We start from the raw sequence: 14,537 nt of genomic DNA, 5'->3' as shown, positions 1-14,537 counted from the left end.
GTGTCACCGTGCCCCCCCCCCGGGAATCGAACCTGGGTCCCTGGCTCTGTGAGACAGCAGTGTTAACCCACTGTGTCACCGTGCCCCCGGGAATCGAACCCGGGACCCTGGCGCTGTGAGACAGCAGTGCTAACCCACTGTGTCACCGTGCCCCCCCTGGGAATCGAACCCGGGTCCCTGGCGCTGTGAGACAGCAGCGCTAACCCACTGTGTCACCGTGCCCCGGGAATCGAACCTGGGTTCCTGGCGCTGTGAGACAGCAGCGCTAACCCACTGTGTCACCGTGCCCCCGGGAATCGAACCTGGGTCCCTGGCGCTGTGAGGGGGCAGTGCTAACCCACTGTGTCACCGTGCCCCGGGAATCGAACCCGGGTCCCTGGCGCTGTGAGACAGCAGCGCTAACCCATGTGAGACAGCAGCGCTAACCCACTGTGTCACCATGCCCCCCCGGGGAATCGAACCCGGGTCCCTGGCACTGTGAGACAGCAGTGTTAACCCACTGTGTCACCGTGTCCCCGGGGAATCGAACCCGGGTCCCTGGCACTGTGAGACAGCAGTGTTAACCCACTGTGTCACCGTGTCCCCGGGGAATCGAACCCGGGTCCCTGGCGCTGTGAGACAGCAGTGTTAACCCACTGTGTCACCGTGCCCCCCCGGGAATCGAACCCGGGTCCCTGGCGCTGTGAGGGGGCAGTGCTAACCCACTGTGTCACCGTGTCCCCGGGAATCGAACCCGGGTCCCTGGCACTGTGAGGGGGCAGTGCTAACCCACTGTGTCACCGTGCCCCCGGGAATCGAACCCGGGTCCCTGGCACTGTGAGACAGCAGTGCTAACCCACTGTGTCACCGTGCCCCTGGTTAAATCTGTTAAAGCTGCTTTCAGAATCCTGTGTTCCTACTGGGCCCGATCGAAGCCCGATCCATGTGTGTCGGGGAGGGGGAGAGGAGGAGAGGGTGGGGGGGATGGGGTGGAGAGGTGGGGGTGTGCGGGAGAAGGGGAGATGGTGGGGGAATGGGGCAGAGAGTCGGGGGGGGATGTGGGGGAAGGGGAGAGAAGGAAAGGGTGGGGGAATGGGGCAGAGGGCGGGGGAATGGGCAGAGAGTGGGGTGGGGGGGAGGAGGAGGAAGGTGGGGGGAATGGGGCAGAGTGGGGGGATGTGGGGGGACGGGGAGACGGCAGGGGAATGGGGCGGAGAGTGGGGGGGAGGGGGAGACGGTGGGGGAATGGGGCAGAGAGTGGGTGGGGGAGGGGAGAGTGGGGGCATGCAGTGGGGGGGTAAATGGGGAAGAGTGGAGTGGCGAGGGGACCGTTTCCCTCCATTTTGAATCTTGTTTCTGTTGAGCAGAATGGCGAGCCGGGGTCGGAGGTCACTTGACCCTGTCCAATGAGGATCTTACCTCCGTCATTGAGGGTCCTTGGAAACGCTTGAACACACTGCAGCACTACCAGGTGGGGGAGGGGGACGCGGGGCGGCGGGGGGAGGAGCGCGGTGGGGGGGGTGGAGCAGGTGAGGGTTGGCTGGGACGGGGGGGGGGGGGCGGTGGTGCTGGGGGTTGCGTGTCCTGAGCCCACTCCCTCCCCGAGAAGCCCAGAGTGAAAGGTTGAGGGAGATGGACAGAGAGTGGGTGAGGCCACAGCTGGAGCACTGTGTGCAGGTCTGGGTCACCACATCATAGGAAGGACATGATTCCACTGGAGATTCAGCAGGATGCTGCCTGGGATGGAGCGTTTCAGCGATGGAGAGAGGTTGGATAGGCTTGGGTTGTTTTGGTTGGAGCAGAGAAGACTGAGGGGTGATCTAATCGAGGTGTACAAGATTATGAGGGACACGGACAGAGTGGGTCAGTCACGGGGGGACACAGGGTTCAAGGGGAGGGGCAGGAGGTTTAGGGGGATGTGAGGAAAAGCTTTTTACCCAGAGGGTGGTGAGGGTCTGGAATGCGCTGCCTGGAGGGGGGGGGGGGTGGGTGTGGGTTACAGACGGAATATCCAGCGTCTGAATTACTGACTGCACCTCCCCTCCCCTCCCCTCCCCCCCTCCCCCCTCCCCCCATTCCCCTCCCCTCCACCCCCCTCCCCTCCCCTCCCCTCCCCTCCCCCCCCTCCCCCCATTCCCCTTCCCTCCACCCCCCTCCCCTCCCCTCCCCCCCCTCACCCCCTCCCCTCCCCTCCCCCCCTCCCCTCCACCCCCCTCCCCTCCCCTCTGCCTTTCCTCTCCGCTAGGTTCCGGATGGAGCGACGGTGGCCCTGGTCCCTAAAGCCCACACCACACTGCCCAGGGAGACCTACCGAGACTACACCCTGAGCGAGAGTGAGTACAACCCGGGAGGGATCCGCCAACACACGGGGACGGGGGTGGGGGGGAGGGGGTGGGTGGCGATGTGCCGCCGGAGGGGTGGGGGGGAGGGGGGATGGGGTAGGGGTGGGGGGGTAGGGGGGGTCGGGGTGGGGTGTCCACCTGAGTGGTGGGGGGCAGGGGAATGGGGTGGGGAGGGCCATCTGATGGGTGGGGGGGGAACGGGGTGGGGGAGGCTGCCTGAGGGGTCGGGGGCAGGGGAACAGGGTGGGAGGGTAGGGGGGACGGGGTGGGGTGCCGCCTGAGTGGTGGTGGAGGGAGGTGACATTGTCTATCCGCCTGCGTTCCCTACACCCCCTCCCTATCTCTGTAACCTCCTCCAGCCCCTACACCCCCTCCCTATCTCTGTAACCCTCTCCAGCCCCTACACCCCTCCCTATCTCTGTAACCTCCTCCAGCCCCTACACCCCCTCCCTATCTCTGTAACCTCCTCCAGCCCCTACACCCCCTCCCTATCTCTGTAACCTCCTCCAGCCCCCTACACCCCCTCCCTATCTCTGTAACCCCCTCCAGCCCCTACACCCCCTCCCTATCTCTGTAACCCCCTCCAGCCCCTACACCCCCTCCCTATCTCTGTAACCCCCTCCAGCCCCCTACACCCCCTCCCTATCTCTGTAACCTCCTCCAGCCCCCTACACCCCCTCCCTATCTCTGTAACCTCCTCCAGCCCCTACACCCCCTCTCTATCTCTGTAACCTCCTCCAGCCCCTACACCCCCTCCCTATCCCTATAACCTCCTCCAGCCCCCTACACCCCCTCCCTATCTCTGTAACCTCCTCCAGCCCCCTACACCCCCTCCCTATCTCTGTAACCTCCTCCAGCCCCCTACACCCCCTCCCTATCTCTGTAACCTCCTCCAGCCCCCTACACTCCCTCCCTATCTCTGTAACCCCCTCCAGCCCCCTACACCCCCTCCCTATCTCTGTAACCCCCTCCAGCCCCCTACACCCCCTCCCTATCTCTGTAACCTCCTCCAGCCCCCTACACTCCCTCCCTATCTCTGTAACCTCCTCCAGCCCCCTACACTCCCTCCCTATTTCTGTAACCCCCTCCAGCCCCCTACACCCCCTCCCTATCTCTGTAACCCCCTCCAGCTCCTACACCCCCTCCCTATCTCTGTAACCCCCTCCAGCTCCTACGCCCCCTCCCTATCTCTGTAACCTCCTCTAGCCCCCTACACCCCCTCCCTATCTCTGTAACCTCCTCCAGCCCCTACATCCCCTCCCTATCTCTGTAACCCCCTCCAGCCCCCTACACCCCCTCCCTATCTCTGTAACCTCCTCCAGCCCCCTACACTCCCTCCCTATCTCTGTAACCTCCTCCAGCCCCCTACACTCCCTCCCTATTTCTGTAACCCCCTCCAGCCCCCTACACCCCCTCCCTATCTCTGTAACCCCCTCCAGCTCCTACACCCCCTCCCTATCTCTGTAACCCCCTCCAGCTCCTACGCCCCCTCCCTATCTCTGTAACCTCCTCTAGCCCCCTACACCCCCTCCCTATCTCTGTAACCTCCTCCAGCCCCTACATCCCCTCCCTATCTCTGTAACCCCCTCCAGCCCCCTACACCCCCTCCCTATCTCTGTAACCTCCTCCAGCCCCTACACCCCCTCCCTATCTCTGTAACCTCCTCCAGCCCCTACACCCTCTCCCTATCTCTGTAACCTCCTCCAGCCCCCTACACCCCCTCCCTATCTCTGGAACTCAGGAGTTGGACGATGTTGAGGGAGTCTCTCCCAGTTTTGGTGTCTCTCTGACTTTGTTCCCCGCAGAGACTGCGATGTTGGACGATATTGAGGAGGAGGGTGTGAAGTATTGGCACCTGGTCAAACCCCTGGAGGAGCCTGAGATAGTCCGGCCCAGACGGAGCAGTGTCCGGGAGAGGGAGCGAGCTAAGGCCATTCCTGAAATCTACCTGACCCGACTCCTGTCCATGAAGGTGAGTATGTGGAGAAGGCCATTCAGCCCCTCTCTCTCCAGCCTGTTACACAGGAACAGGAGGAGGCCATTCAGCCCCTCTCTCTCCAGCCTGTTACACAGGAACAGGAGGAGGCCATTCAGCCCCTCTCTCTCCAGCCTGTTATTTGATTTTCACAGTCTGTGTTGTTTTTACAGAGCTGGGTTGAAGTTGTTGCCCCAATGCCGGGTAATTATTAACCATTTCCTCCCCCCGTCTCGGTTCCACCCACAGGGGATACACCAGAAGTTTGTTGATGATGTGTTCCAGGTGATTCTGGGCGCTGGACACACCGTCCCACTGGCCGTCAAATTTTTCTTTGACTATTTGGATGACCAGGCAGCGCGGCACGGGATTGTGGATCCGGAGATCATCCACATCTGGAAAACCAACAGGTAGAGAGGTGGGGGGGGGGACAGGGGAGCGAGGGGCCCGCGGGGGGCACTGGGGGGGGTGAGGGGCCCGCAGGGTGGTGGCAGTGGGGGGGGATGTGGGGCGAGGGGCCCCCAGGGGGTTGGGGGGAGCGAGAGGCCCACGGGGGGGGTGCTCAGAGCCAGTGCAGACCTCCCACCCTTCCCTGCCCCATACCCCCTCCCCTGACACCCCGACTCGCCTGTGAGGTGGGGGAAAGCGGCGAGTCAAGGAGGCCATCCCTCCATCCCTCCATCCCATCCCCGTATTGAAGCCCCCCCTTTCCCCCTCCACTCCCTCCTCCACTCCCCCCTCCTCCCTCCACTCCCCCCTCCTCCTCTCTCCCCCGGGATTCTGGTAATTCCCACTCCCAGTTTAATGTCAATTCCAAGATTCCCGTTGATTCCTGATTTAGTTATGTTCCCAATATTCCGATTCACAGTTTAATCACATTCCTGGCATTCTGATTCCCTATTTTCCCAATATTCCCAGATTAATCACATCTGTGGCATTCTGATTCCCGATTTAACAATATTCCCGGCATTCTGGTTCCCAATTTGTTGATATCCCCGGTGTTCCGATTCCCAGTTTGGAGTTGTCCTCATCCCAGTTTAATGACGTTCCCAGCATTCCAATTCCCAGTTTGATGACATTCCCGGTTTTACGTTACCCTCAGTGTTACGATTCCCAGTTTGGCGATATTCCCGGTTTTCTGATTCCCGGTTTGACGTTACCTTCAGTGTTACGATTCCCAGTTTGGCGATATTCCCGGTTTTCTGATTCCCGGTTTGACGTTACCTTCAGTGTTATGATTCCCAGTTTGACGACATTCCCGGTTTTCTGATTCCCGGTTTGACGTTACCCTTAGTGTTCCGATTCCCAGTTGGCTGAGATTCCCGGCGTTCCCAGTCTGGGTTGTAATGCTTTTCCTGCTCCTGATTCCCAGTTTGCCGTTGCGGTTCTGGTTGAATATCCTGAAGAGTCCACACTTCATTTTCGATATCCAGCTTTCGGATAATGTGGATGCTGCACTCTCTGTCATCGCACAGACCTTCATCGACTCCTGTACAACCACAGAGCACAAAGTGGGCCGGGTGAGTGATGGAACGACCCTCGCGTGACGGGATCCGGGCCCCGGGAAGGAGGGGGCACCAGTCACTGCCCCCACAGACCAGCCCAGGAAGCCCTGGAGATAGATTCCCGTCTTAACTGGATCAATCCAATATTGTACAGACAGCAGGAGGATTGAGTTACTGGTGTGGGAGATAAGTGTTGTGTACAGAGGGAGTAAATGAGAGTTTATTAGTCAGTTTATATAAATCTTACAAGGCTTACATTAACACTGCAATGAAGTGACTGTGAAAGTGCCCTAGTCGCCACACTCCTGTTCGGGGACACTGAGGGAGAATTTAGCACGGCCAATGCACCCTAACCCGCACGTCTTTGAACTGTGGGAGGAAACCGGAGCCCCCGGAAGAAACCCATGCAGACATGGGGAGAATGTGCAGATTTTACACAGACAGAGACCCAAGCCGGGAATTGAACCCGGGTCCCTGGTGCTGTGAGGCAGCAGCGCTAACCGTTGTGCTGCCGCGCCATGGGAGTGAACGGGAAGGGGGATTGGGATTGGGATAGTGTACAGTGGGAGTGAACAGGAAGGGGTTTGGGATTGGGATTGTGTACAGTGGGAGTGAACGGGAAGGGGTTTGGGATTGTGTACAGTGGGAGTGAACAGGAAGGGGTTTGGGATTGGGATTGTGTACAGTGGGAGTGAACGGGAAGGAGTTTGGGATTGGGATAGTGTACAGTGGGAGTGAACGGGAAGGGGTTTGGGATTGTGTACAGTGGGAGTGAATGGGAAGGGGTTTGGGATTGGGATTGTGTACAGTGGGAGTGAATGGGAAGGGGTTTGGGATTGGGATTGTGTACAGTGGGAGTGAACGGGAAGGGGTTTGGGATTGGGTACAGTGGGAGTGAACGGGAAGGGGTTTGGGATTGGGATAGTGTACAGTGGGAGTGAACAGGAAGGGGTTCGGGATTGTGTACAGTGGGAGTGAATGGGAAGGGGTTTGGGATTGGGATTGTGTACAGTGGGAGTGAACGGGAAGGGGTTTGGGATTGGGTACAGTGGGAGTGAACGGGAAGGGGTTTGGGATTGGGTACAGTGGGAGTGAACGGGAAGGGGTTTGGGATTGGGTACAGTGGGAGTGAACGGGAAGGGGTTTGGGATTGGGTACAGTGGGAGTGGACAGGAAGGGGGATTGGGATTGTGTACAGTGGGAGTGAACAGGAAGGGGTTTGGATTGGGATAGTGTACAGTGGGAGTGAACAGGAAGGGGTTTGGATTGGGATTGTGTACAGTGGGAGTGAACGGGAAGGGGTTTGGGATTGGGTACAGTGGGAGTGAACAGGAAGGGGTTTGGATTGGGATAGTGTACAGTGGGAGTGAACGGGAAAGGGTTTGGGATTGTGTACAGTGGGAGTGAACAGGAAGGGGTTTGGGATTGTGTACGGTGGGAGTGAACGGGAAGGGGTTTGGGATTGGGATAGTGTACAGTGGGAGTGAACAGGAAGGGGTTTGGGATTGTGTACAGTGGGAGTGAACGGGAAGGGGATTGGGATTGTGTACAGTGGGAGTGGAGGGGAAGGGGTTTGGGATTGGGTACAGTGGGAGTGGACGGGAAGGGGGATTGGGATTGTGTACAGTGGGAGTGAACGGGAAGGGGATTGGGATTGTGTACAGTGGGAGTGGACAGGAAGGGGGATTGGGATTGTGTACAGTGGGAGTGAACAGGAAGGGGTTTGGATTGGGATAGTGTACAGTGGGAGTGAACAGGAAGGCGTTTGGGATTGTGTACAGTGGGAGTGAACGGGAAGGGTTTTGGGATTGGGATTGTGTACAGTGGAAGTGAACGGGAAGGGGATTGGGATTGTATACAGTGGGAGTGAACGGGAAGGGGATTGGGATTGTATACAGTGGGAGTGGAGGGGAAGGGGATTGGGATTGTGTACAGTGGAAGTGAACGGGAAGGGGATTGGGATTGTGTACAGTGGGAGTGGAGGGGAAGGGGATTGGGATTGTGTACGGTGGGAGTGAACGGGAAGGGGTTTGGGATTGGGATTGTGTACAGTGGGAGTGAATGGGAAGGGGATTGGGATTGTGTACGGTGGGAGTGAATGGGAAGAGGTTTGGGAACAAATGGGAATTATTGACCATCCAATCTAATGATATTTGGGTTTTTTTTAGGATTCACCGATTAACAAGCTTTTGTACGCGAAGGAGATTCCCCGGTACAGACAGATGGTGGAGAAGTCAGTACTTTGGTTTATAACTCTCTATTAGAATCATACAATCACACACTCAGGGACTGAGAGAGGCCATTCAGCCCATCTTAACACTGTGCACTCTGAGATAGATCTTTCCAATGAATCCAACTCATTCCCTGCTTGCTCCCGCAATAACCCCTAAAATTCCCAGCTTCCAGTCTCTCTCCCCGTCTCTGAGGGTGAATCTGCTCCCTCTCAGGCATCGCCTTCCAGATCACAACAACTCACCGAGTCAATAAACCCCACATACAATCGGAAATAGATGACGCTGGGGGCTAGTTGCTCACTTGAGACAGTTCCCTCATTCAGTAAGGTCCTAACTAACTCTCCAACTCAATCCGTCTATTCCTAAATCTCCCAATTCTCCAATGATCTCAGCCTTCATGATTCATCTTGGCGAAGTCTCCACACCAATCCCGGGTCGAGACTTTCCAAAATTTATCTCACACCCAAGAGAATAAATTTCTCTCCTCACTCCAAAACTGCCAACACCTTATCCTGAAAGAGTGACTCTCACAGTGTGTCAGTGCTGAGGGAGCGCCGCACTGTGGGAGGGTCAGTGCTGAGGGAGTGCCGCACTGTGGGAGGGTCAGTGCTGAGGGAGTGCCGCACTGTGGGAGGGTCAGTGCTGAGGGAGCGCCACACTGTGGGAGGGTCAGTGCTGAGGGAGCGCCGCACTGTGGGAGGGTCAGTGCTGAGGGAGCGCTGCACTGTGGGAGGGTCAGTGCTGAGGGAGCGCTGCACTGTGGGAGGGTCCGTGCTGAGGGAGCGTAGCATTGTGGGAGGGTCAGTGCTGAGGGAGCGCCGCACTGTGGGAGGGTCAGTGCTGAGGGAGCGCCGCACTGTGGGAGGGTCCGTGCTGAGGGAGCGCTGCACTGTGGGAGGGTCCGTGCTGAGGGAGCGCTGCACTGTGGGAGGGTCAGTGCTGAGGGAGCGCCGCACTGTGGGAGGGTCCGTGCTGAGGGAGCGCTGCACTGTGGGAGGGTCCGTGCTGAGGGAGCGCCGCACTGTGGGAGGGTCAGTGCCGAGGGAGCGCCGCACTGTGGGAGGGTCAGTGCCGAGGGAGCGCCGCACTGTGGGAGGGTCCGTGCTGAGGGAGCGCCGCACTGTGGGAGGGTCCGTGCTGAGGGAGCGCCGCACTGTTGGAGATACTGAATTTTTTTTGTTTTTTACAGATATTACGCTGATATTCGGCTGTTACCCTCAGCAAGTTACCAGGAAATGAACTCGGCACTGACGGAACTGTCTGCTGTGAGCACTGAGAATCCCAATCATAAAAGGGTTAAACTGTGAGGGAGGCTCCCTCCCCTCGAGTGTTGAGGATTGAGGGGGTGAACTGATCGAGGGGGGGGTTTAAGATGATGAAAGGATTCGATTGGGTCGATAGAGAGAAACTACTTCCTCTGGTGGGGGGAGGGGGCCCAGAACAAGGGGGTGGGGGGAATGTCAGGAAGCACTTCCTCACACAAAGGGGGGAATGGGAATCCGGAACTCTCTCCCCCCCCGAAATAAAGCTGTCGAGGCTGGAGGGGGAGATTGGAAATTTCACACCCCAGAGTGAGGGGTTTGTGTTGGGTAAAGGGGGGAGGGATTGAGAGTTACGGAACCGAGGAGGGGAGACGGGTAGGATTGGAGGTGAATGGCCTCCTCCTGTTCCTGAATTTCTAGTTGTTTGTTGTGGGCCTGTCGTTCAGGATTAAAACAGTTTTGTTCTCTCTCTCTCTCACTCGCTCTCTGTTTTCTCTAGAACTGTGGTCCACCATTGAATAGCACTGTCGCCCTTCACGAACTTTACAAATACATCAGCAAATTCTACGACCAGGTTTGTGAAGGCTGATCCTACTGTAGTGTAGGATGATGGGAACTCACGTGGGGTGGGGGTGGGGGGGTGGGGGGAGTGTGGTTCATGTCTCGTGTCTAAATAGGAAGACAACCTGACATGGGCAGGTAGGTGGCAGAGACAGTTTGACACAAAAGGATCTAGAATCAATAACTTTTCAAAATCCGCAAAAAATAAAGAGGTTATGACCTGTTAGACAGGTTCCCCCTTTGGGATTTGACTTGCTCAGCGAGATAATACCTGCTATGGTCATAACACAATCTCACGGAAATGTACAAACCATTGTTGCAAAGTGGAGTTTGTAAAGAATCTTTTTAAAAATGCTGGAGGGAAAAACGTGGTGTGGTCCCTTTAAAAGCTGGTGTTTGTATCAGTGCAGGAGGTTTAAAATGTAAAGTCCCAGACCGAAACATCTGGATCAGACGTCAGGCAGTCGTCTGGACAAAGACAACCTGTTTGTGTGAATTTTGCCCAATCAATTGAAAGCAATACTCAGCTACCAAGAACCTATAAGATTTGAATTTGATGGTGTTGACCAATCCTATTGTAGAAAAATTAATAGGTCATCACAGTATAAAAGTGGGTGCAAGGGGGAAAATCAGGGGTTAGCAACTGCCACCTTCCAAGCCTCAAGAGGGAGAGAGCAGCTGTCCACCCTGCCAGCTTTATGTATCTCTGAAGAGAATGCTCCATCTAACCAGCGAAAGGTATCAAATCAAAAAGAACTCACAGATGGAGAAATCAACTGAGAAACTCCAGAAAGTTCCAAAAGACACAAAACCTGGTTGTATTTTTTTTGAGAGTGACTAAATTATTACTTTTTTGGTTAATGCATGGATATTGTATTTATTTGAACAGCATTCCAGTAGAATCTTATTTTGTTTGGGATGTTACTTGTTTAGTTAAAGTTCCCGGTTAATTGAATAAATAAATAGTTAAGTGTTCAGTGTGGGGTTCAGTGTGAGTGTGGGGTAATTCTGTTAGTTACGCACTAAACGTTACTGAAGGACAGTTCGCACCTTCCTACACACTTTTAACAGAATACGAGACGAGGGATTCCTCTTTGGGGGATCTGTGTTACTTCTGTCGAGGGTTAACCTGCATCGTAACTCCATTAATGACATACCTGGCCAGATAGTAATAGTTAAACCCCCAGTCTGGATCAGTGAGTGCCAGTTCTGGGCTCCTGGACTTTAGATAGGATGTTGGGGCCTCGGAGACAGTGCATCAACCGGCATCTCCTTCACTGTCCTCAGTACCTCTTTGCACTCAACTTTTCCGAAATATCAAATTGCTTCAGCTTTTCCTGTTGCAATTCCATTCGGGGTTAATTAAAGGTCACTAACATTCCCTTGTTTACTTATGGAACAATTGCAAGTCCTTGAAATGCCCCTTTGAAATTAAACCACGATAATGCCAAGTCCCTATCTATCTCCTAATGCAAATGTTTAAACCCCCCATCTCTTTACATGAAAATCCACCTTCAATATAGCTTCTTAATCCAAATGTGTGTCTTAAGCACCTTTACCCTCTATCTATCAGCTCTCTCAGACAAACTGTCTCTATTCACCTTCCCCCAGCTTAATTCAATCATGCACAAATGCATAGCTGCACACACACTCTCTCTCACACACACACACACACACAGACACACACACACACACACACACACACACACACACACACAGCACCCAGTGCAGAAGGAGGTTGGGGGGAGGAAAGAGTCTTGGGCTTGGCCACAGCAGCACTGGGCAATCGGTGGGGGTGGGTCGTCTGTCCTGACTCTCTTCATTCGCTGCTGGGTATCCCTCAGAAAGGAGAATGTGGGACCCGCCAGTTACCTCCAAGGCCTCCCGGGCCCAATGGGCACCGCTGGGGGGTCAGGGGTGTTAGAAAGCGGAGGTTGATTCCTCCGCTGAGAACTAACACCGAAACAGGTAACGAGGAATCCCTCATCCTATAATCTGTAAACAGTGTGTGTGAGGTGGGGTGACCTGCTCTTCAGCAACCTCTAGTGGTTAAATACAAAATAAATCCCTCACACGCTTTATAAAATTAACACAACACTTTATTTATCTAACAAAGAGTGAGCAAATTTAACTAAACCGTTAACAGCCTGAATAAATCCCTTCTAATTATTAACTATTCCTGAATAACACTAGATTCTAATGAAATCCAATAAATACAAATCCCACTCATTAACAAAAAACAGAATTCAGTCACTCTCGAAATTACAACCAGGTTTTGTGTCTTCTGGAATATTCTGAGCCTTTTCAGTTGATTCTGCTGTCTCTAACTTCCTTCTTCTTTGGTAACTTTGCTATCTAGATGAGGAGGGGGGCACAGCATGGTGGTTAGCACTGTGGCCTCACAGCGCCAGGGATCTGGGTTCAATTCCTGGCTTGGGTCACTGTCTGTGTGGAGTCTGCATGTTCTCCCCATGTCTGTGTGGGTTTTCTCTGGGTGCTCTGGTTTCCTCCCACACTCCAAAGATGTGCAGGTTAGGTGCATTGGCCATGCTAAATTGTCCCTTAATGTCCAAAGATGTGCGGGTTAGGGGGATTGGCCATGCTAAATTGCTCCTTAATGTCCAAAGATGTGTAGGTTAGGGGGATTGGCCATGCTAAATTGCCCCTTAGTGTTCAAAAATGTGTAGGTTAGGTGGATTGGCCGTGCTAAATTGTCCCTTAGTGTCCAAAGATGTGTGGGTTAGGGTGGATTGGCCGTGCTAAATTGTCCCTTAGTGTCCAAAGATGTGTGGGTTAGGGTGGATTGGCCATGCTAAATTGTCCCTTAGTGTCAGGGGGATTAGCAGGGTAAATATGTGGGCTGAGGGGGATAGGAATTCTGTTGGTGCAGACTCGATGGGCCGAATGGAAGGCCCTGCACTGGTTGAAGTTTCAGCAGTGGGTTTGAATCCTGCCAACACTGACGGAGAACTGGAGAAGGATCTGGGGGGATTTTCCTGGCGGTGGGATCGCGGTGAGTGTGCTGAGTTTGATATGCTGAGTTCTCCCTGTCTCTCTCTCTCTGCGTTCCAGATTATGATCGCTCTGGAAGGTGACCCATTGGCGCAGAAAATGCAACTTTCCTGTCGGCTGCAGCAAGTGGCTGCCCTGGTGGAGAACAAAGTGACGGATTTGTAACCCCGGGGGAACCGGGATGAAGGGGCTGTGACTCCCCCCCCCCGCCCCCCCGCCCCCCCGCGAGACCCTGGGCAGGACATCCCCGGATATCGGTGTACTCACTGCCCCCCCTCACCCCCCCCCCCACTCCAGACCGAACATCGGTGGGACAGTGACGGGGGTGGGGGTGGGGGTGGGGGGGGGGGAGCCTGCGACGATTTGGGAGCGATCGATGTTCTCCTCCGGCCCGCCCTCGGGGACATTTTGCCTGGACTTTCTCTCCCAGCCGGGGAGGGAGGGAGCTGGGAACGCCGGAATATTTCTCAGACTGGACAGCTGCGTTGCTTTATGTTGTACAGAGATGGAGCTAAACGCCGTTAAAATGACAATCTGTGGCTTTGACGGGGTTGTGTGTGTGGGGAAGCGATGCACAGACGCCACGGGTTTATATCCAAACGTTCTGTCTTCACCTTGAGGGGCCCGGATTGTACTCTGCAGACACACAGCCCGGGGTGGGGGCCCGACTGGGAGGGGGTGGGGGCCCGACTGGGAGGGGGTGGGGGCTGCTTGTCTCTGCCAGTGATTATTAACCCCAGCCCAGGACACAGTGCTGACTTGGGAGGGTAGATGAGGACAGTCTCACTCTGTCTCTCTCTTTCTGTCTCTCTATCCCAATCTCTTTTTCTATCCCATTCTCTGCCTCTCTCTCTCTCTCTCTCTGTCTCTCTCTCTCTCTCTCTCTCTCTGTCTCTCTCTGTCTCTCTCTCTGTCTCTCTCTCTCTCTCTGTCTCTCTCTCTCTATCCCAGTCTCTCTCCATATTCCAGTCTCTCTCTCTTCTCTCTGTATCTCTCTCTTTCTTTATCCCAGTCTCTCTCTCTTTTTCTATCCCATTCTCTCTCTGTCTGTCTCTGTCTCTCTCAGTCTCTGTCTCTTTCTGTCTCTCTCTCTCTCTGTCTGTCTGTCTCTCTCTGTCTGTCTGTCTCTGTCTGTCTGTCTCTGTCTCTCTCTCTGTGTCTCTCTGTCTCTCTCTCTGTCTCTCTCTGTCTCTCTCTCTCTGTCTCTCTGTCTCTCTCTCTGTCTCTCTCTGTCTCTCTCTCTCTGTCTCTCTGTCTCTCTCTCTGTCTCTCTCTCTGTCTCTCTCTCTGTCTCTCTCTCTCTCTGTCTCTCTCTCTCTCTGTCTCTCTATGTCTGTCTCTCTCTCTCTGTCTCTTTCTCTGTCTCTCTCTCGGTGTCTCTCTGTCTCTCTCTGTCTCTGAGCTCCTCGTATCACACTCAGCACCTCGCTGAGTCAGCCTGTGACCCTCGGAGAGCGGGTGAAGTTCTGCAGGGGACATTACTCCCCGTGAGAGTGGGAGCTACCTGGAGCTTTAAGTGACCAGCAACAGAAACAATCCCCTTGGACACTGAAAGCACTTCCACGGACAGTGGGAACTCTGTCCCTGATTCACTGATGCCTTAATGAAGAGTTGATTGCTGTACTATGTGTGTGTCTTCACACTGCCTGCTATCCACTAGGATGTAT

General features: G+C 55.0%; 1 protein-coding gene across 1 annotated transcript in view; it reads left to right on the top strand.

Moving 5' to 3' along the window:
* The window catches only part of LOC145340378 (plexin-B1-like), a gene marked incomplete at its 5' end in the record, with an annotated part of 29,928 nt that extends 16,857 nt beyond the window's left edge, over positions 1–13,071 (top strand). Inside the window, 9 exons of the mRNA XM_080184834.1 lie at positions 1,347–1,450; positions 2,225–2,312; positions 4,127–4,293; positions 4,546–4,706; positions 5,669–5,816; positions 7,970–8,034; positions 9,225–9,300; positions 9,797–9,871; positions 12,931–13,071. Coding sequence (XP_080040960.1) covers positions 1,347–1,450; positions 2,225–2,312; positions 4,127–4,293; positions 4,546–4,706; positions 5,669–5,816; positions 7,970–8,034; positions 9,225–9,300; positions 9,797–9,871; positions 12,931–13,035 — 989 coding nt within the window. The remainder of the gene's footprint in view (positions 1–1,346; positions 1,451–2,224; positions 2,313–4,126; positions 4,294–4,545; positions 4,707–5,668; positions 5,817–7,969; positions 8,035–9,224; positions 9,301–9,796; positions 9,872–12,930) is intronic.
* Between the last annotated feature and the right edge of the window lie 1,466 nt (positions 13,072–14,537).

Source organism: Carcharhinus amblyrhynchos, unplaced genomic scaffold, assembly GCF_965287045.1.
Source record: "Carcharhinus amblyrhynchos unplaced genomic scaffold, sCarAmb.v2.hapA scaffold_968, whole genome shotgun sequence".
Classification (NCBI taxonomy): domain Eukaryota; kingdom Metazoa; phylum Chordata; class Chondrichthyes; order Carcharhiniformes; family Carcharhinidae; genus Carcharhinus; species Carcharhinus amblyrhynchos.
The sequence above is the reverse complement of the archived record's forward strand: the minus strand, read 5'-3'. Positions and strand labels throughout refer to the sequence as shown.